The sequence below is a fragment of the Muntiacus reevesi genome, chromosome 14, assembly GCF_963930625.1.
Source record: "Muntiacus reevesi chromosome 14, mMunRee1.1, whole genome shotgun sequence".
Taxonomy (NCBI): domain Eukaryota; kingdom Metazoa; phylum Chordata; class Mammalia; order Artiodactyla; family Cervidae; genus Muntiacus; species Muntiacus reevesi.
In genome coordinates this window covers 58,968,891-58,989,987 of record NC_089262.1, presented here as the reverse complement: position 1 = coordinate 58,989,987, position 21,097 = coordinate 58,968,891, and the positions used below count along the sequence as shown (strand labels likewise).

The 21,097-nt window shown below is 42.2% G+C and overlaps 2 protein-coding genes across 5 annotated transcripts in view; one reads left to right on the top strand and one right to left on the bottom strand.

Annotated features, from left to right (window-relative positions):
* PTCD2 (pentatricopeptide repeat domain 2) overlaps positions 1-12,890 on the bottom strand; it is a 28,551-nt gene extending 15,661 nt beyond the window's left edge. Inside the window, exons 1-6 of one of the 3 annotated variants that reach the window (XM_065905667.1) lie at positions 12,736-12,890; positions 10,867-10,959; positions 7,402-7,531; positions 3,230-3,347; positions 512-590; positions 7-98 (exon numbers count right to left, since the gene is read on the bottom strand). In XM_065905667.1, coding sequence (XP_065761739.1) covers positions 7-98; positions 512-590; positions 3,230-3,347; positions 7,402-7,531; positions 10,867-10,959; positions 12,736-12,850 — 627 coding nt within the window. In that variant the 5' untranslated portion in view covers positions 12,851-12,890. Of the gene's footprint in view, positions 1-6; positions 99-511; positions 591-3,229; positions 3,348-7,401; positions 7,532-10,866; positions 10,960-12,735 lie in introns of those variants that run through there. The other 2 variants (XM_065905668.1, XM_065905670.1) reach the window with 2 other exon arrangements.
* A 17-nt stretch (positions 12,891-12,907) lies between these two features.
* Positions 12,908-21,097, top strand: part of MRPS27 (mitochondrial ribosomal protein S27) — a 113,758-nt gene continuing 105,568 nt past the window's right edge. For both annotated transcript variants that reach the window (XM_065905666.1, XM_065905665.1), the window contains exon 1: positions 12,908-13,035. In XM_065905666.1, coding sequence (XP_065761738.1) covers positions 12,963-13,035 — 73 coding nt within the window. In that variant the 5' untranslated portion in view covers positions 12,908-12,962. The remainder of the gene's footprint in view (positions 13,036-21,097) is intronic.

Sequence of the window (21,097 nt, the reverse complement as noted above, 5' to 3'; positions counted from 1 at the left end):
TCTTACCAGTTTGTAGCAAATTGCAAAAGCAAGGACATAGGTATCTTTGTTGAACTTCAGATCTTGGTTTTTCATCTCAATCAATACTTCCAATGCGCCTGCAAAGAGCCAGGAGTGGGCCGCCATTAAATGCATTCAAGTGAGTTCCAAGTCCTCTACTATTGATTCCCAGAGTTCAATCTGTTTAGCCTCATGTATTGAAAAGTATGCTTCAGCACAATAAAAACTTTCAAAGTCATTTACTAGTTAACTAAATTGTAAAATAAATTATCAAACTATACAGGAAGAACTAATATTTTAAACCTATTTTCACCACAGCATAAGTAAAAACCGGGGTGTTTAAGTCATGACATGTGATGTAGCACGGTAGTCACATTTAAAGAATGGGGTCTCCATAATTCCAGCCACTCATCAGGAATAAAAGGGTCATTTTTACATGGCCCATTGTTTTTCCTAATTGCTTTACCTGCAAAGACAGAATTTTTCAGCAAACATAAAATGTGATACTTACTTTTATATTTGCCTTTGATAAATAACATATCCATCAAAATATTGAATGATGTGGAGTCTGAGAAGAAACCTCGTAAATGCTAATGAAGAAAAACAATACAGTTTGGTTAAAAGTTAAAATTATTAAGAGAATACTTACACTGCATCTTCTCTGTCTAGGACTTGCTTTTGTACAAACTTCATTCATTTAGCAAAAAAATTTAAATACTGCCCACTCTTTTGGCATCATGCCTTGGCAGTGGGCACAGTGAACAAGAGGCCAGAGATATGGCCAGAGATCTCCAGGTTTCAGAAATGCAATGAAGAACGTCTTTCTGCAGCGTGGCTCTGCCAAGCATAGAGGAAGAGAACCAGGCCGATTAATCTGGTGGGGATGGTCCTGGAACCTGGGTGGCAGCGTATTAACGTGAAATGGCAGCTGGAAGTGCGCTTGAGAACAGGGGCAGGACAGGCTTGTGCAACTAGGATCCTCTTTTGGCAAACAGTACAGAGTTGATTATTTACTATTATTTATTTATTATTTTGAAATAATTCACTGAAACAGTGGTTCTCAACATTTTTAATGCCATGATAATGTGACACATGCTATTCAAATACACCATTAAATGTCTTGTGCCAGTCTGTTATTTTTTGAGAACCAATTAGCCAGACCCTTTCTAGGCACTGAGACTAAAGAAATGATGAACAAGACAAAGACCCTGCCCTAAACTCTAGTAGGGCTTATTACCTACGGGGGCTTACATCCTGGCAGAGGAGACAATGAACAAGTGAATAAAACAAGCAAAAACTTAAAATTTCAGGTTATCAGTAGAGGCCGTGAAGAACAATGGAACAGGATGAGGGATAGCAAAGACGAGGAGAAGTGGTCAGGGAAGGCTCTCTGAGACGAGGAGACCTCAGTGAAGTGATGCTCTGTAGAGCGTTCCAGTCTGAGGCCACGGGCCTGACGTGTCTGAGAAAGAACAAGAAGGTCCCGAGTGCAGTGAGCAAGGTGGAGAGGGGCAGGACCTGAAATACCATGAAGGGCCCCTGCAGGCACGGTCAGGGCTCCGAGATCTATGCCAAGTGGGGTGAGAAGCCACCAGAGTAGCCCTGTCCATAAGGAGAAAGCAAGTCTCAAGTGTGAGCCATGTACGTGACTCTAAATTTTCAAGTACTTTCATTCAAAAAAGTAAAGAGAAAGATATGAAATCAGCTTTAACAATATGTTACTTAACCCACTAAATCCAAAACTTCAACGTGGACTTGATATAAAACATTATTAATGAGATACTTTCCATTCTCCTTTTTATGTCAGGTATTTAAAATCCATCATGTACTTTATTCTGCAGCACATGTACATCTGAACTAGCCACAGTCCAAGGGCTCCGTGTACATGGGTACCTGTGGGTCGTGGCTCCCTCCCTGGCAGCACGGCAGGGTTCTGGGCAGGGAACATGACAAGGCAGGTGGGAGCAGGATTAGGCTTTATGGCACATGACTCTGATTCAGTTAATTCTACTGCTCCAGGAAACTTAAACACATACATGAATGCTTCATACTCAGGTAGGTTAAAAAAAAATTTCCATTTTCTTTTTGTTTCATTGTTATACTCATGGCTCTGATTTATTACAGTGAAACTTTTCTTTAATTTTAGTAACAGTAACGTATGCTTATTATAAAATAGTCAATACCAAAATATATAAAATTAAAAAGTGAGGATTTCATCTAATTCTTCCCCTGAAAGCAGTAGTTTAATGTATATCCTTCTAGATTTTTAAAACATATATACTATAATGTAAATATGGTATGTATATTTATCCTTTTAGAAAAAATAGGCTCAAACTAATCCATACTGTTCTGAAGCCACCTCTTCTTAGATTACTAATATATTACGGTCATCTTTTTAATACCTGTGGTCCTTTAAATAGGGACAAGCCGAGAATTAACAGTTCCTCCACAGATAGAAACTTTATATGAAAAAAAATAAGAGGCAAAAGGACAACCTAGTCATAGAGATTCCTAAAATTATTAAAATGTCCTGGGAGGCCTAGTCCCCTAATTTAATAAATGTTTCTGACCATGGATGGATTTATAATGTCTCTGAGTTCCTATAAAATAGAAATAATAATAGTACCTACCTGGTCAGGGTAATTGTGGAAAGCAAATGAAATGAAATATGTAGACTGCTTAAGAACAATAATGAGGACAGGGTAAATATTGAGTGCATAATTACAAAAATAATTATTGTTACTTTTGCTTTTAGGAAAAGAAAATCAGATTATGTGAAAGCAGAAATTCTGAAAACAGAAAACCACCTGTCAACATAGCCTTTGGCCAGGAGTAAAAATACAAAAGTAGGAGAGAAGCGCAGATGAAGAACAGGAAAGGCGGCCGCCTCAGACTGTCCCCACTGAGCGCGCCTCCAAGGAGCGGGTGTCGGTCCCCGGTGGATGTACGTCCAAGGTGGGTGGATACGTTGCAATCTGTACCTGCACCTCTTCCACACCGGTTCTCACCTCTGTACGAAGAAACCTACCCCTCTCTGTAGGCAGTGACTCCAAGGACACCTTAAAAACGCAGGGAAGAGCTCGTTCCCTTAACCTAGTAGCCTTTCTGTGAAAATCTAACCCAGGAATAATGTGTATAGAAGAGCTGCCCCTCCTAACATCACTGAAAACACGCCCTCCTCAGCACAAGGAAATCATGGTGGCAGGGAAAGCCACCAGGAGACAGTAACCTGGTCTTTGATGAGCTCCACCGCAGAGTCCTCAAGATCCAGCTCGTAGCACAACCTCATGAAAAGTGGTCCAAACTTGTACTCTCCCAAAGTGATGTTCCTGTTCTCTGCATGGTACCTGGTAATCAAAATAATTCAGTGAGCCAAACAGTGCGATTGGGGAAAAGGACAGACAGACTGTGGCATGCACTCTGCTCGGTGCTGGGCATGAAGCAAAGAGTGCAGTCCTCTCAGTCTGGAGGGGAAAGAGCAGAATTAAACATCATCAGAAAATCCTGGAAAGCAGAAGTATGTTAGGCATTTAAACAAACAAACAAGGTTCATTAGAGGCCCACAAACTCTGAAGTTAAAAGAAGTAAAATACAGGTTGTAATCATCCTCTCAAATTTACCAGCAACCTGCTAGGACTGAGTGTGAGCATGTCGGGGAACAGCAGGGGTCTTGCATCTGTAAGCCCATCAGGATGGCACCGTCTCTTTCTGTGCTTCTGGAGAGGAACCAGGAAAGGAGTGGGGTGATGCTCCATCCCCCTCATGTCTGGCTTTACCCCCATATAGGACGGCAACAACCAGTAGATGCATTTTAAAATCTAGACCTATCGCTCCTTTTTTTCTTGGCTCAGGGAAAGGTATATGTGAACCATAATCGCCGAGCCAAACAAATTAAATGCAGCTTTGAAATTTTAGTTTTAGAAGAAGGCTAATTTCAAAGACATGATGTTTTATATGTATGTGGCCTGGGATTTCTACAAGTAGCCAGTCTGCCAGTTAGAACTGCAGAACTGAAAATTGCACGCAAATCTCTCCTTTCAATAATCAACTCTTTCTGCTTCAGACACCAGGAAGACAATGTGGTGACAAAACAAGGAACTCATGATTACATGTAAATCAGATTTTAGGAAGATTCATTCATCATGTGACTGAATCCCAGATACCATGGGGAAAAGCTCTGGCTTTAATAGAATGTTTTTTAACCTTCTGCTGCAATCACTGAGGAAAGTCATAACAGCATTATGGATAGTCCATTCTAAATATATATACTACCAAAGAGAATGATGAATGTACCTTTAAAGATGCATTTCATAATCCAATTATCAAAGTTATAAAAATACTCATTGTTTCATTTAGTCATTATGAATTAACTTATCATATCAAAACATCAGGGGCTTCCCAATGGCTTAGCAGGTAAAGAATCCACCTGCAATGCAGGAGACACAGGAAATGTGGGTTCAATCCCTGGGTCAGGAAAATCCTCTGGAGGATGAAATGGCAACTCACTCCGATATCCTCACCTGAAAAATCCCAGGACAGAGGAGCCTGATGGGCTACAGTCCAGGGTCGCAAAGAGTCTGCCACAACTGAACGACTGAGCAGACGGAGCATATTAAAACATCAAGCTGTACATCTTAAAAATGTAAAATTTACATATATCATCTGAACCTCAGTAAAGCTGGAGGAAAGAAGAAACACATACTAACAGGTGGTATAGTTAGTGATTCAGGACTTTTAGACTCTTGATTCCAAAATAACAGTTCATATCCCAGCTGTTCTACTTACTGTGTCACCATAAGCAAATTAATTAACCACACTGTACCTCAGTTTCCTCATCTGTAAAGTGGAGATAAGAAAAGGACTCAAAAGAGTTTTTGTGAGGATCAAATGAGATGATATGCCTGGCACACGGTAAGTCTTCCATATACGTTACCTCTTATAAAATGTAAGGCATGCTGAAGAAAATATCTTTAAATAATCAACATATTTCAGTAAATAGTCTCAGGAGAAATGTGTGTCAGATTAACAACAAAACTAACATGAAAATTTTCCCAACTAAAATGACATTCACACTAATGAAAGTGCTAGAAAATCAGAGAGGTAATATGTCACCTCCTCTTGACGAGAGACATTCAAGTTCGAGGATCTAAAATCCCCTATAAACCAAACAGCATGTGGTCAAAACCAGGAGGAGATTCCGTTGCTCCTTGTATTTGGCTCAATAAGGAGCTTATGTTCCAGCTCACTGCTCTTCTCCCCAATGAGGGGCAGCCTGTCTCAGAGAGAAAGAAAACAGGTTGGGGAGGTCGAGGACCACCCCCCCAACTCATCCAGCTGTCCACAAACAGAGGGAAAGGACAGCAACCGGGCAGAGAGTTACTAGCGGCAATAAAGGGATTATGAGTCACACGCTACGACAAAAATAAGAGTGGAAAGAGTGTTTAGAGTGTTATCCTGTTTTGTTGCTCTTGTAAACATCTGATAGGTTTGGCTAGTAAAAAGAAAACCAAGAGCAAAAGGAGCCAGAGGTCTCAAATGATTCAACTTTATGAAACTGAAATCGCAGATTTCGGTTTGCAGATACAGTGTGACTGTGAATTACCATAATCCCTTTTGGAAAATAATCTGGCAGTCTGTATTGACAAGCTTTAAAAGGTTCCTGTCCTCTGATCCCCAAAAGAAGGTTTTACACATAGCGTTTGCTCATCATAGCACTGTTTATCCTGGTGAAAAATCAGAAATGATTTAGACATTCAACAGTAGGGGCACAGTTAATTAAAATACCCAACCTATAATGGAATAGTGTATAGTCATGAAAATATGATTCCTAGAGTGTTAACAAGCAAAAACATTTATGCTACAATGCCAACTGGAAAACAAAATATCCTGTTACATACACAGTAATAGCCACAACTATGTAAAATAAACCCTACCAAAACTGCAAAATCTTGCATGATAAAAAAAAAATTGGTGGGAAAACATATCAAAATATTAACATTGGTTTCTTGGATGTGTTAGGCTCCAAGGATAGCTGCCATCAACTCCTCATGCATACTACTCCATCCATCCACAGGTAGAATCCTCTCCCTTTCCCCATGAACCAGGGGTGGCTAACTTGCCCTGACCAGGAGAATGGGGTGGAACGAAAAGATGTGCCAGTGCTGGGCAGCTCTGCAAGGCCTGCAGCTGTGTGCTAGTGTCCCCAGCTGGACTTGTGAATGGTGAGTTATGGCAGGGGTGGGGGGGAGGGGGGGACAGGTGTAGGGACACTGATGCCTCAGAAGTGCCAATGAAGCCTTCTTGGACCTCCCAGCTCAGCCCACTACATCTGACTGCAGTGCACAGGTGACTGAGCCGATACTGGTAAGAATTGCCCGCTGAGACCAGCCTCAGTTCCTGACTCACTGAATTGTGAGAAATAATAAGTTATCATTTTAAGTCATTAAGTTCTGTTGTGGTTGGTTATGCAGAAGGAGACAATCAAAGCTACAAAATGTGTAATATATTTCTTGTGTTTTTCAAATTTTCAATGAAATTTGTATAATTCATGTCTCTTATAGACAAGTTTGGGAAATCAGAAAAGTATACATTTAAACAAACAAAAAATATAATGTATAATTTCCAAAGAGCCACAGTTAACTTAGGGTGTATATTCTTCCAGTACTCTACATATGAGTAACTTGTATTTTTCTCTGTAAATGTACAAGTGCAGGTCCATGTATAGAAATGTATCTTTAAAGAATGGTGAAAAGAAGCCATGAATTATTTTTAGAAATAAAGCCTGTTGGTTTGGTGACATCCTGCTCCCAGGAGACACCTTTGCTGGGTTTCCGAACAGCAGACTGTGATCACACATGAGTTCCGTCTGATGAGGGATCAGAGACGATAAACAGACATAAGCCAGGAGTAGGGAGGCCAGTCAGGAGCCCACTGAAGTGTCCAAGTGAGAGGAGTTAGGCCTGAACTAACACAGAGGTAATGGGAACAGAGAGGAAGGCTGGGGTGAGGGACACCAGGGAGTGGACACGGGAGAGCAGATGAAATCAGGGGAAAGGAAGACTGGTCAGGATGAGAGCAGTCAGAGCAGGCAGAGGTCTGTACACACTGAACGTGAAGGCTAGAGGACGTGTGCGTGGACTCAGTGAGTAGTGAGGCTGGTGATCTCCTGGGCCGTGAATTATCTGTTTTCTTATCTTCAGCATCTGGCATGTAGTAGGAACCTAATAAGCTTTTGTTAAATGAATGAATATAAACATGTGGTGCTCAGGGCAGGCACCTGGACAAGAGACTTGGAAGTCACCAATGTAGCTGAAGATAGCTGAAATCTTCCAGGTGTATGCACTTGCTCAGGAAAGGGAAGCAGTGGGAAAAGGCTGGCAGTATTCTAAGGAAGTGCCTCACCTGTAAATGACATGTTTAGCCAGCTCCACGTCGTCCCGGGATGCACACAAATGAAGCAGAGTTCTCAACTCCTCTTTCAAGATGAGCTTATTCTGGGTCAGTTTCTCTTCCAGGTTTCTCAAATAGGTTTCTGGAAGAAAGCACAGTGTGGAGGTGGCTATCACTCAGGCTGATTCAGACTATTCAGGAGTCTGACCTCAGGGAGAAGGGGAGGGCAGAACCCAGCACCTTGCAGAGGCCACTGAGAGGGGCTCATGGCCACACAGCTCCCATCACTGGCTGGTCTTGAACATCAGAGATGGGGTGTGAAACAGTGCATCTGTGTCACAGGGCGCAGGCCCAGGCCTCACTCCAGATCCCCTGCACAGGGTCTCTGGGAGTAGGAGCACAGGAATGTACATTGTTTACTACCTGGGTGATGCTTATGTAAAGGTTGAGAACTAATGTCCAAACAGGCTTAGTCCAGAGAACTGGATCTACAGGTGACCCGGGAGGGAAAAAAAAAAGTAACCAAGATATCCAGACCATCAGTTGGTAGGGCACCTAGCAGGAAAGCTGAAAGGAAAAAGTGAAGACGAGCCAACCCACAGTGGAGGACTCACACAATTCAGGAATACTTCACATCTCTTCCATTTGATTCAACTTTACCACTTTTTCCTTCCTCCTGGTCCCTCTCTAATCAGTTGTTAGAAACTATGCCACAGTACTGTATAATGCACAGAGGGTAAACCTGTCCTCTAACTGCAGCAAACCGTCTTCTAGTAACCGGATCACTTCAAGGTGATCACTATCTATGTCCCTTGTCTTGTATCTGAACCTACTGTGGAGACAAACCCCAACAGGAAGCACTGCTTCCTGGCATTAGGAGACACTGTATTCTTGGCAGAATGTGGGCTGTGAGGCAGGCACCAAGCAAGCATCTGCTTTCCAGAAGGCAGGGCAGTTCTCACCCTCAGAAGCTGCCAAGAAAAGTCTACAGGATTTGTTCCAAGGCACAGAGCTCTGAAGGAATGCTGCCTGAAGGAATGGTGGGATATACATTAAAAACACAAAATTGCGAAGCTGAAGTAGATACTGCTTTCAATTTAGTAGGAAAAAAGGCCCCCCGGGTTTGGGTTAATGCAGTAGACCCTCCAATCTTTATTTGCAGGATCTTGTAATGGCTAAAGGTTTTAGAATTGGGAAGACATGGGCTGAAATCTCCCAGGTATCGCCAGTGATAAATAACCCACCTGCCAATGCAGGAGACATAAGAGACATGGGTTTGATCTCTGGGTCAGGAAGATCTCATGGAAGAAAGCATGGCAACCCACTCCAGTATTCTTGCCTGGAAAATCCCATGGACAGAGGAGTCCATGGGATCGCAAAGAGTCAGACACACTGAGGCGACTTAGCATGTGCGCATGTGTGGGCTGGAATCTAGGCTTTGCCATTTGCATGCTATGGAGAGGTTTGGGGAGGCTTGTCTGTGAGAATCGATTCATGTATAAAGTGGAGATCATGATACTGATCTCATGGGGTCATCCTAAGATAATGCAAGTGAAGTAAAGCCCTTAGCACAGGGCCCAGAAGTAGTAACTGCCAGGAAATCACAGAGGTTACTATTCTTTTCATTATATTTTCATTCTTCAGTCATGAGGATTTATTCTATTAAATATTTCTAAACAATTTCCAACCTAAAAAGATTTTAATAGGATGACTTTACATCTTATACTTCTTAATATGTCCAAAATTTCAGCAAATATAATTTGTATTTTAAAACAATCAATAAGATTTAGGTGCTTATTGTATATTCATATTCAGAGGTTTCCTTCCTTGTGTGAGAGACACAGGGAAGGGTAAGGTATGCTTCCTGCCCTGAAAGAGCTTAGAATCTATTTGAAAAGACAAGACATATTTACATAAAGATATCTGAAAACAGTGACAGAGTAGGTGACACGTGACAGTATAAACAACAGAAAAAAAGAAATCAAGCAGCAGAAAGAGCAGGCGTGGTGGAAGTAGAGGGGCAGCACAGGAGGGACGGGGTTTGGCATCGCTGGTGTGGGAATCAGCATGAGACACAGCACAGAACTGCGGGGGAAAGGTGGTGAGGGGAGAACGCGACTAGATTAACAGGAAATAACACTGAATTCTAGAAAGGGTGAGATCTACTAAGGAAGAGCTAGGAACCTGGGGAGAAGGGGGAAGTTTGTACATGATGTGGTATACAGGACAGTAAGTACCACTGTGGGTTCTCATAATGATGAAATGTGGACAGGATCTTATAGGCAAATATCTGACAGTGGGGTAGAGTGGCACTCGTTATATTAATTGACTTTCAGAACACATGCATGACCATCACAGCCTTAGAAAGATTGTGACAACTGGAGTAACAACCAGACTGTGACATGAAGCCCTAACTGCAAACTTCACAGAGCTCCAGACGACTTGGGGTAAGCAGAAAAGACTGAAGTCAAATCTAGATTGAGTCTACTAAAGTGGGGACTCAATTCTCTGTCACTCTTTATCTACTTGTTCTGTAGGTGATTTTGTATAACAGTATGGTTAGCAGAGTAATGAAGGAAGACTGATTTCTGGAGGGCTGGACTGTAGAGATGGGAAGCAAGTGTTCATTAGGTGCTCACAACATCCGACAGTGAAAAGGAGGAAAGCTGATAAAGTCAATAGAAAGTTATTTAAAAAGAGGGGAGTCTTACTGTGTTTATAAAAGGATTTGAATTACTGGGAAAAACTCAATGTGCAGGAGAAAAGGAAATGAATGCAACAAGATTTCTCAGATGCTGAAAGGGAACAGGACCAGGGGTCGTGGTGGTGTCCTTAGCTGTTTACAACAGAAAGTTTCAAACATACCTAAAAGTAGAGAGAGATCATCTCCCACGTGTCCATCACCCACCCATAGCAATTATCCTTGTTTTGCTAATTTTTAAAAGAAATCTGTTTTAGACTACTGATTCTTTCAGCACAGACTAGAAAATATGAAAATACATCATACAATTTTTGTTTCATTTGATTTATCTATCGATATGTATATGTGTATTAGAGATGCAAGGCAAATTGTATTTTTTACTGAGGGTGGCATCAAAAGTCTGAAAGCCAGTCATGTGGAACAGTTCTCTGACTTTACTGTGCAGATGAATCGTTTGGGGCCCAAGGTTTAGCATTCCCATCCTTCTCTTATTTGCTACTGATCCTTGAACCTAACTTCGAGTGGCACTGATCTAGAGGACTGGATGCAGCACTAAGCTTCAGTATTTCTCTGAAATCCTGAGAGAAGGGTTAAGAGAAGAATGGTAGACTCTGCAGTAACAGAGTGAAATAAAAGGTGCACACAGGGGCAGACTAGGAATTAAGAATAAATTATCTCAATTTCTTTTGAGATACAAAATCATTGAGAGACAGAGGGATAAAGACAGAGGAAAGTTGAATGACAGATCAATGAAAGAATGAAATAGATTTGATTACCTTTGGTGCCAGGAAGATTACATGCAACAGCCACCTTCTTACGTTGAAATTCCTTTAATTTCACAATACTGTCTGTAAGTAGGTATCTTTTAGCTAAAAATCAGAGAAAGTAAAATCATTTTGATTTTATATGATTTTAAAATCATTTTGATTATTTTATACTTAGCAAATAATATGTGTAGAGTTTGACCATCTCTTTCTAATAACTGATCTGATCTTCACTTAGTATAAATAATTCAACTGCTGCTGCTGCTGCTGCGTCGCTTCAGTCGTGTCCAACTCTGTGCGACCCCATAGACAGCAGCCCACCAGGCTTCCCCATCCCTGGGATTCTCCAGGCAAGAACACTGGAGTGGGTTGCCATTTCCTCCTACAATGCGTGAAAGTGAAGTCGCTCAGTCGTGTCCGACTCTTCAGGACCCCATGGACTGCAGCCTACCAGGCTCCTCTGTTCATGGGATTTTCCAGGCAAGAGCACTGGAGTGGGGTGCCATTGCCTTCTCCGAGAAATAATCCAACTAGACTGGTACAATTATAACAGTCACTCTCATAGGGAAAAAATATTTCCAAACTACCAAAGAATGCAAATCCTCCAGGAGGCTTGTCTGTGTGTGTGAAAGGAGCTAATGATTGTGTATGGGACAGTAGACAAGAATCTGGACTCCAAAAGACAGATAACAAAACAGATATATCCAGATTTGGTTTAAACAGGTAGAAGCATATAGGATAGAAGAAGTAGCTATAGTGTGACCACTAGAATTCCCAGTATTGTCCTTTTCGAAATGAGCTGTGACCTCTCAGATTTGGACTCTCAATATCCACTAGATACATCAGGATTCACTCACCACAACTTGGCAGAAATGAAGAGTTTTGGAAACATTATTTCTTTAAGATGCTGGGTTATGCATGAACTGGAACATGGCCAATGAATCGTCCACTATAAGAACTCTGTGTACAACAATAACAGTGTAACAACAAAAATTGCTGCTGATTTCTATAAAGGTGAGCAGTGGTTACAGCAGGACTGCCTTCTGTTGAACTCTTCTTTGCCAGTTTTCTCGAGCCTTGGGCAAATTACTTAGCATCCTTCTTTGTTAATGAGGCCTTCCCTGGTGGCTCAGAGGGTAAAGTGTCTGCCTGCAACGCGGGAGACCCGGGTTCGATCCCTGGGTCAGGAAAATCCTCTGGAGAAGGAAATGGCAACCCATTCTGGTACTCTTGCCTGGAAAATATGGACGGAGAAGCCTAGTAGGCTACAGTCCATGTGGTCACAAAGAGTCAGACACGACTGAGCGACTTCACTTTCTTTCTTTCGTTAATGAAGAAGAGAACAGTACCTCTCTCACTAGGTGGTATGAGGAGAAAAGGAAAGAATGTATGTAAAATATAGTAAAGCCTGACACAAAGTGGTAAATCTTTTATTATCATTCGCCAGCACTGTCAAATTTAATCATTTCCACAAAGACATTAAGGGATAATTTTGTAAATAAAGAAAGCTGCTCAGAGCCTTTCAGATTGTTAGTTAGAGCTGGACTCTAGTCTTAGACCTCCTCCGGTCCCAAACTCTACAGAATAGTAGGCCCAAGGCGGAGGGGGGTGTTCCCGGGAAGCAGCACAGCTCCATCCGAGGAAATACTACAGCCCCAAGGTCAAGAACCAGCCCAGCTGTCCTTTGATTCCCCGGCACACGGGCGTTCACGAAAGGCAGAGACCACCACTGCACCCAGGAGCAGAGGGCGAGGGCATGCTCGGTTGCTCTCGGCCAGATTGACTGGGGCGCTGTTATTTCTCCAAAGAGACGCCGACTGAGATGTAAAGCTCCCTTCTGTCCCACCCATTCCCTATTTCAAGGCCCGAGGCCGCGGATACCTCCGAGAGGGCAGAGGCAGCAGGTAGAACCAGAGCCTCCCACCCAGGGATACACCAAACTCCGCAGCGCCTGCAGTAGAAGGACTTGCTTCGGGGGCCGAAAGGTAGCCGCCATGCTGTTCCGGGCCGCACCAACTGCGGGAGCCGGGGAGGGGGCGGAGCGTCGACCGTGACTCCACCCCTTCCTCTGCCCGCCTCCCCCAGCATTCCTTTTGGTATGCTCCAAGATGGCGGCCCCCGTGGTGCGGCGCGGGATCGTCCTGGCGCGGAATGTGTCCCTGCCTCAGCTCTCTCTGGCAGGTCAGTGTCTGCTTCTTTCGTGGGGCTGCTTCTTTAGGCCCCCTGAGAACTCTGTTCCTTGAGTAAAAGGAGTAATGGACTTTTAAGGAAAGAGGAAACCATTTGAGGTGTTTGGTAGCATCAGAAAGGGGAGGTAAGGTCTCTGACCCATCTCCCTCCCTAAAATAGTGTCTTCTTAAGAATCCAGAGGTGTGAAGAGCAGAGCAAGTCCTGGTATGAGAACTTCTGCGGATGATTTGCCGCGTTTATGTGTTCGGGTGGTCTTCTTGCTGCCCCTGAAAAGCCCAAATATGACCCCCCCTCCCGCCCTCCCTGGGGCTGTGAAATTTCTCTCGCTGTTGTTTCTTCAGAGGGGCGTCATAAACGTTGTCAAGACCTGACGCGTGGCTGGACCCTGGTTTTCACTGGGTGGATGAATTTCTCGTTACTAATCTCAGTTTACCTGATGACCTTGGGCACAATTTGGTTGACCTTTCTTCGCCCAAGTTTTCCATTCAAACAGTAAATGCTAATAGTTTTGAAATACTTTGATATCTGAGTGAATGACGGCTCACTCGAAACTTGTTTAAAGGACCTGCTGATGAAGACATTGAGAAAAACTTTTTTTAATTTACAGAAGCTAAATCCTGACAGGTGTGTCTGATTATATGATTCGGCTACAGTAATCACCACTGGTTTTTCCAATGCTTATTATGCACTCTTTCTGACGTACTTTCTCTAGGCCCTATTCAAAAGAAACACATACAGTTTTTCTCCACACATAAACGTGAAACCTTATCCTAGGCCACCAGAAATTTTCTGAGAGTTAGCTGGTTGACCTAGCTAATGAAAATATTTCTTGCCACACTTTAGGTAAAGTTGTCTGCCCAGTACTTGGCACCTCAGTAAGGATTAGAGTTGTAGCTGTTTACTAGTGTACTTACTTAGGGTTGTTACTAAATGCTTTTCAAATTAAACAATACCTTGTATTGTTAATCAGAGAAAGTATCATAGTTGCTTGGAATGTTTGGGACCAGTCATCCTAAGGAGGGAATGGAAGTTAAATAACGGTGAATTGAGACAATTTCCAGTTACCATTTTGATCTGTGATTGAAATGGTGAACTTGTGATCAATTACACCTGTGTTATTCCCCTGTTGTGGCCTCGAGCTGTTGGTGGCTATTTCAATTAGTTTAAATTTTAAAATTCTGTTCCTTAGTCACATTGGTGGTGGTGGTTTAGTCGCTAAGTCGTGTACGAATTGCAACCCAATGGACTCTAGCCTGCTCGGCTCCTCTGTCCATGGGATTCTCCAGGCAAGAATACTGGAGTGGGTACAAGGGAAGCCCAACATTAGCTACATTTTAAGTGCTCAGTAGACACCTGTGGCTAGTAGCTACTGTAGTGGATAGCTCCTTTATTGCAGAAAGTTATATTGCAAGAACTGGGTTAGACCACAGATGAAACGAGTCTTGAAATCAGGAACTAGAGGCTATAAGGCAAGTAATATAAGATGTCATGTTGGTCAGTAAGTTGTGTCCAACTCTTTTGCGACCCTATGAACCATAGCCTGCTAGGTTCCTCTGTCAATGGGGTTTCCCAGGGAAGAAAAATGGAGTTGCCATTCCCTTCTCCAGGGGATCTTCGAAACCTAGGGATCAGACCTGTGTCTCCTGCATTGGCAGGGTGATTCTTTACCACTGAGCCACCAGGGAAACCCCAAAATAAAATGGTACATTATTGACCACTGGGGGTTTGAGAATGCTGAAAAGGAGCTTTACTTTAAGTCGTCAAAACATCTGAAACCATTAGAGGATAAAAGAGGAAAAAAATTCATACACACTCATGACAAATCGGTATTTGGAATACGTTGGTACTTCCATCAGTTCTTCTTACAACAGATAAATAAAGGCAACTAAAATAATCAACAGGATGGAAGCAAGATTTATTGAGGTGAACCAAAAAAGGAGTTCAGTATAAGTAGAGGCTAGAGAAGGGAACTTATTGGGCACTTACTACATAGTGGACATTAGGCGAAGCACCTACTATTGTATATGTCCTCGTTTAAATTATGATACAGTATTTCCCCATTTTCCATGTGAAGAAAAAGGCTAAGAGGCCTGATGTAACTTGTCCAGATTTTCATAATATTTATGGAAGGCTAGGATTCACATTGGAGAAGGAAATGGCAACCCGCTCCAGTGTTCTTGCCTGGAGAATCCCAGGGACGGGGGAGCCTGGTGGGCTGCCGTCTATGGGGTCACACAGAGTCAGACATGACTGAAGCGACTTAGCAGCAGCAGCAACGGCAGGATTCACATTTAGATTTTGTGACTCTAAAGCCTATCTGTGTTCACAATCACACTGCTTCCCTTTGGATGGGAAACATGTTTGGAGACATTTTACCAAAAGCCAAATTAACTATACAAAAAATAAGTTTTTTATAAATAAGTACTTACTAAGCTTCAAAACCCTGGTCTTTGGAGGCAGAATTAAGTAGAGGAAATATTCATTTTTCAGTGGGTAGTTATCTTTGAATATTGTTGCTCTAAAAGTTGACTGCCTCAAGGGTAAGCAGGTTCAAGATGGGTTTATCTGCTTGGGTGGCATAGTTAGAGTGGGGTTAAATGGTCTCAGAGAGCTAAACTTGTGAGGTTGATACCATCCTATCCCCTTGCTACTTCATTGTTGTCTGAGGGTCAAAATCATCATTACCTGGGAACTTTCAGAAATGCAGATTCTCTGTTCCCACCCCAGGCATGCTGAATCAGAATCTTCATTTAAATGAGATTCATATGCACATTAAAGTTGGAGAAGCTGATCTAGATTTTCCATTTTCATTGTCCACTCAACATTCTTCCTGACTTCATAGAAATTCTTTCTGGTTTTAATATTAATATACAGACCTCTCAACTACCAGCTATCTCAGAAAGATGAATATCCTGATTTAAAAGGTTTACAGAAAATCGAATGTCTGTCTTAAGGTAGAGTAATTTCCTATTGCTGCTGTAACAAATTACCACAAATTTGGTGACTTAAAACAACATAGATTTATTACCTTACTGTTCTGTATGTCAGAAGTCTGATACAGAGTCTTACTGTGCTAAAATCAATCAAGGTTTTGAAAGCGATGTATTCCCTTCAAAAATCTTTAGGGGTGAATCTGTTTTTCTAGCCTTTTCCATCTTCTGGAAACACACCTGCATTCCTTGGCTGATGGCCTGTTTCTCAAACGTCTTCAAAACTAACAGTAGCAAGTCAGGTCCTTCTCATGTCACTCCGCCTTTCATGCACCACACTAACAAAGTATCTCCCTCTTCTGCTTTTTAAGGACCTGTGATTACTTTGAATCCACCTGGGGACTTCCTTGACCATCTAGTGGTTAAGACTCTGCTTTCAATGCAGGGGGCACAGGTTCAATCCCTAGTTGGGGAACTAAGATCCCACATGCCTCAAGGTGTGGCTAAAAAAACAAAAACATTGAGTCCATCTGTATAACCCTGGACAGTCTCCTCACTTTATGATCAGCTGATGTGCTGATCTTAATTCCATGTTGTTGTTACTTAGTTTCTAAGTCACCTCCAACTTTTTTGCGACCCCATGGACTGCAACCCACCAGGCTCCTCTGTTCATGGAATTTCCCAAGCAAGAATACTGGAATGGGTTGCCTTTTCCTTCTCTGGGGGATCTTCCTGATCCAGGGATTGAATTCTCTTGTCTGCTGCATTGCAGGTGGACAATTTACTGCCGAGCCACCTGAGAAGCGGTCTTAATTCCATCTGTCACCTTAATCCCCCATTGCCATGTACCCTAACATTCACAGGTTCTGGGGATTAGGACATGGACATTTTTGGGGGAGACATTATTCTGCCTACAACACTGGATAACTCATTGCTCTGTTTGCCATTGGTTTCTATTAGGAAAATTTTCCACTTGCCAAGTTTAATTTCTTTATCCTTATACCCATTTCCTTTCATTCTGTCCTCAATGGAGATAGGAAATGATGTGTGCTTAGTCGCTCAGACAAGAAGACTGGAGTGGGTTGCCGTACCCTCCTCCAGGGGATCTTCCCAACCCAGGGATCAAACCCAGGTCTCCCACACTGCAGGTGGATTCTTTACCATCTGAGTCACCAGGGATGGTAAGCAAGCAGTTAAAGTTCATGTATTTGAAAGTTACTGGGCTTATGTTTTATAAATTTACTAGTCCTAACTTACTTTGTTTTCAGTCATGTGATCCCCTTGAACAATCACACACAGGACATTCTGGGACTACTGTCTTTCCCCACCATCACCTCCCTGCTTTATGTCTCCCAGACCAAAATCATGAACATAATTCTAGATGATTGGTTTTTTCTGACTTTAGAATAAGGAGGGCTGATGTCTTATGCTAGAATAAAACATATGTTAGGAGAAGAAATGGAGAATAAGTAAGAAAATGTAATAACAAGTAGAGAATATGTAAGTCACTGGTGTCCTGGAATATATAGCTTAACAGTCCCCTCCTTGGGCTTTCTTTCACCTCTCTTCTTTTCGCAGCTATTTGTAAGGCCTGCTCAGACAACCATTTTGCCTTTTTGCATTTCTTTTTCTTGGGGATGGTCTTGATCACTGCCTCCTGTACAATATCACGAACCTCCGTCCATAGTTCTTCAGGCACTCTAACAGATCTAATCCCTTGAAACTATTTGTTACTTCCACTGTATAATCGTAAGGGATTTGATTAAGGTCATACCTGAATGGTCTAGTGACTTTCCCTACTTTCTTCAGTTTAAGTCTGTTAAACTTCAATTTAAGGCCTTACAAATAGCTGTGAAAAGAAGAGAAGCAAAAGGCAAAGGAGAAAAAGAAAGATATACCCATTTGAATGCAGAGTTCCAAAGAACAGCAAGGAGAGATAAGAAAGCCTTCCTCAGCGATCAATGCAAAGAAATACAGGAAAACAATAGAATGGGAAAGACTAGAGATCTCTTCAAGAAAATTAGAGATACCAAGGGAACATTTCATGCAAAGATGGACACAATAAAGGACAGAAATGGTATGGACCTAACAGAAACAGAAGATACTAAGAAGAGGTGGCAAGAATACACAGAAGAACTGTACAAAAAAGATCTTCATGACCCTGGTAATCACGATGGTATGATTACTCACCTGGAGCCGGACATCCTGGAATGCAAAGCCAGGTGGGCCTTAGGAAGCATCACTACAAACAAAGCTAGTGGAGGTGATGGAATCCCAGTTGAGCTATTTCAGATCCTCAAAGATGATGCTGTGAAAGTGCTGCACTCAATATGCCAGCAAATCTGGACAACTCAGCAGTGACCACTCAGTCAGCAGTCAGTTTTCATTCCAATCCCAAAGAAAGGCAATGCCAAAGAATGCTCAAACTACCACACAATTGCACACATCTCACATGCTAGCAAAGTAATGCTCAATATTCACCAAGCTAGGCTTCAACAGTACATGAACTGAGAACTTCCAGATGTTCAAGCTGGATTTAGAAAAGGCAGAGGAACCAGAGATCAAATTGCCAACATCCATCGGACCATCAAAGAAAACAAGAGAGTTCCAGGAAAACATCTAATTCTGCTTTATCGGCTATGCCAAAGCCTTTGACTGTGTGGATCACAACAAACTGTGGAAAATTCTGAAAGAGACGGGATTTCCAGACCACCTGACCTGCCTCCTGAGAAATCTGTATGCAGGTCAAGAAGCAATAGTTAGAACTGGACATGGAACAACAGACTGGTTCTAAATAAGGAAAGGAGTCCATCAAGGCTGTATATTGTCACCCTGCTTATTTAACTTATATGCAGAGTACATCATGAGAAATGCTGGAGTGGATGAAGCACAAACTGGAATCAAGATTGCCAGGAGAAATATCAATAACCTCTGATACACAGATATCACCACACTTACGGCAGAAAGTGAAGAAGAACTAAAGAGCCTCTTGATGAAAGTGCAAGAGGAGAGTGAAAAAGTTGACTTAAAACTGAACATTCAGAAAACTAAGATCATGGCATCTGGTCCCATCACTTCCTGGCAAATAGATAGGAATCAATGGAAACAGTGACAGACTTTATTTTGGGGGGCTCCAAAATCACTTCAGATGGTGACTGCAGCCATGAAATTAAAAGACACTTCCTCCTTGGAAGAAAAGTTATGATCAACCTAGACAGCATATTCAAAAGCAGAGACATTACTTTGCCAACAAAGATCCAGCTAGTCAAAGCTATGGTTTTTCCAGTAGTCATGTATGGATGTGAGAGTTGGACTATAAAGAGAGTTGAGCGCTGAAGAATTGATGCTTTTGCTCTGTGGTGTTGGAGAAGACTCTTGAGAGTCCCTTGGACTTCAAGGAGATCCAACCAGTCCATCCTAAAGGAAATTAGTCCTGAATATTCATTGGAAGGACTGATGTTGAAGCTGAAACTCCAGTACTTTGGCCACCTGATGTGAAGAACGGATTCATTTGAAAAGACTCTGATGCTGGGAAAGATTGAAGGCGGGAGGAGTAGGGGACAACAGAGCATGAGATGGTTGGATGGCATCACCGACTCAAAGGATGTGAGTTTGAGTCAACTCTGGGAGTTGGTGAAGAACAGGGAAGCCTGGCATGCTGCAGTCCATGGGGTCGCAAAGAGTCGGACACCACTGAGCGACTGAACTGCCTGAACTGGGCTTCCTAGGCGGCCCTAGTGGTAAAGAATCCACCTGCCAATGCAGGAGACATAAGAGACGTGGGTTCGATCCCTGGGTCTGGAAGACCCCTTGGAGGAGGGCATGGCAGCCCATTCCAGTATTCTTGCCTGAAGAATCCCTTGGACAGAGGAGCCTGGAGGGCTACAGTCCATAGGGTCACAAAAGAGTCAGACATGGCTGAAGCGTCTCAGCACTTTCGTCCCCTCCTCAGCTTATGCTCATGTAGAGAAAAGGGCTGTACTTTTTTCCCACAGAAGGGAGCAGCAGTCTACCTGGTTTTATAAATTGGAATTCAGTTTGCGCAGAAATGCTATCATAAATTATGAATGGGTTATCTGAATTGTGTGTTTTGGCTCTATGTCAGAGTGTTAGAGCATGCAGAGACCTTAAATATCACCCAGCCAACTCCTTCACTTAAAACTGCAGGATCTGGTCTGCTCACTCCTGACCCTGGTGTACAACTGCACACCTAATGCAATGCCATCAGTGCCGTTGGATTTTATTCATCCTTCTTGACAGATATAGGAATGTAACTGACAGTTTACAACATCGTCTCTGTGAAAAATGTATTCTGAGTTCCAAACATCAAAAAATATTTTTATTCCCTTTTGAGGCAGTCTTTGGGAGCTTTTAATATTATTGCATCGTTGCTTAAGCTTTAGACCTCAGATTTATACGTAGTATTCTAGTAAAGTCTGACATAACCCCTGCTGAAGACAAAGGAGGGACTGGTTTGTGTATAAATACACACAGGTGTGTTTATATTTGTTATAGTTGGGAAATGGATAGAAAATAACAGTAGCGTCCTAATAGTGTGTGTAATCAGCTCCCATGCCTTCCCATGTTTGGTTATGGTCTGCTGTGACCTTCAGGTAACTGTCTGCCATTCATTCCTTTTTAATTTTTTTAAACAGCTTTATTTAGATTTAGTTTACATTCATCTAAAGTGGTCAATTTAATGCTTACCTAGGTTTTTTGTTATGTACACAGGGTTTTGCAGCAGCTGTCACCACAATCAATTTAGGAGATTTTCATCACCTCAAAAAAAACCCGGTACTCATTAGCAGTTACGTCCCATTTCCCCCCAGGTTTTCTTGACCCTCTACCCTCCAGATCTAGGCAACCAATACACCTCTGTCTCTATAGATTTCCCTGTTGCAGACATTGCATATAAATGGAATTATGTAATATGTAATCTTTTGTGACAGGCTTTTCCTTAGCATAATATTTTTAAGGTTCATCCATGTAGCATGTATCAGTACTTCTTATTGCTCAATAGTGTGCCTTTCATAAGAATATGCCACATTTTGTTTATCCATTCATAAATTGATGGATATTTGCATTTTTCCTTTTTGGCTATTATGAATAATGTTGTATACAAT